This window comes from Aristolochia californica, unplaced genomic scaffold (assembly GCF_029961685.1).
Source record: "Aristolochia californica isolate CCGP_79_NKW_82.1479 unplaced genomic scaffold, dmAriCali1.0.hap1 SCAF_9, whole genome shotgun sequence".
Taxonomy (NCBI): Eukaryota; Viridiplantae; Streptophyta; class Magnoliopsida; order Piperales; family Aristolochiaceae; genus Aristolochia; species Aristolochia californica.
In genome coordinates, this window is record NW_027182290.1 from 5,586,518 (window position 1) to 5,587,470 (window position 953).

Sequence of the window (953 nt, forward strand, 5' to 3'; positions counted from 1 at the left end):
CTTCTACAACTAAATGAAGCCTGCCATGTAGAGCTAACTGAAACCTTTAGTGCATGGTCCAAAGTGGGTGGCAAAATTGAAGTCACAAAGTCGATCGATTGTGTTTAATTTCTTAGCCAAGTAAACAAGCTGAAAGTCCACCTTTCATCACCCAACCAACCCAACTAACACCAGCACTAATAAAATGGGACAGATAATCGCATCAAATCTTCTTATCACTTCGCCATCGTCTCCTCCACTACCAGCAGAGGGTGTCTTCACTCATGGCAAGCGGCAGGAACCAGGACGGACGATGGAATTTCCCTTGGAATTCTGCCTCTGCTCCTGACAGCAGCTGGGACTCCCGCTGGGGCTTTGGAACAGGTCGTGGGCACACCACTTGGGGTGTAGGAGGAGGAGCTGAACAATCCAGCAATGGTTCTAGTGGGTTCGGTTTCGGTTGGAGCTCTGCTTCAGGTGGTGGCGGCGGTGGTGGCTGGTATAATGGTGCTGGTGCTGGATTCCGGTTTGGATTTGGAGGGGGTAGCACTGATAGTAATGGAGGGTTTTCGTATGGAGCTGATACTGCTTCCAGGAGTCGTCAAGAAGATCGCAGTCAGGGAGGTAGTAGCAGATGAAATCTAGAAAGACGCTCAATGCTCTTTTGCTGGATCATAAATAAGATGACTGTGGTTACCAGTTGGTGTTCCTCACTTATGTTGTTAAGAAGTGGGCATGAATAATCTATGCTATCACTGTTTTGATTTACTAATACATTCAAAGTGATATCATGAATGCTTTTAGATACTATTACTATATAAACCTCACAGATTATGGATATTCTTTTGAATCAACTGCTGAAACAATCTCCTTTGGTTGATGAACCACAATATCTGAAGATCCAGTTTGCTATCAAGAGGCTTACTGATGCACTTCGCCAGTTAGCTCCAGAAAGCCATCTAACCCTAGTGAAG

At 45.3% G+C, this 953-nt stretch overlaps 1 protein-coding gene across 1 annotated transcript; it reads left to right on the forward strand.

The window, feature by feature from the left end:
- Nucleotides 1-263: 263 nt before the first annotated feature.
- On the forward strand, nucleotides 264-617 carry LOC137940252 (uncharacterized). The gene has a single exon (XM_068785200.1). It carries the CDS (start codon nucleotides 264-266, stop codon nucleotides 615-617), a length of 354 nt encoding a protein of 117 aa, XP_068641301.1.
- The last annotated feature ends 336 nt before the right edge of the window (nucleotides 618-953 follow it).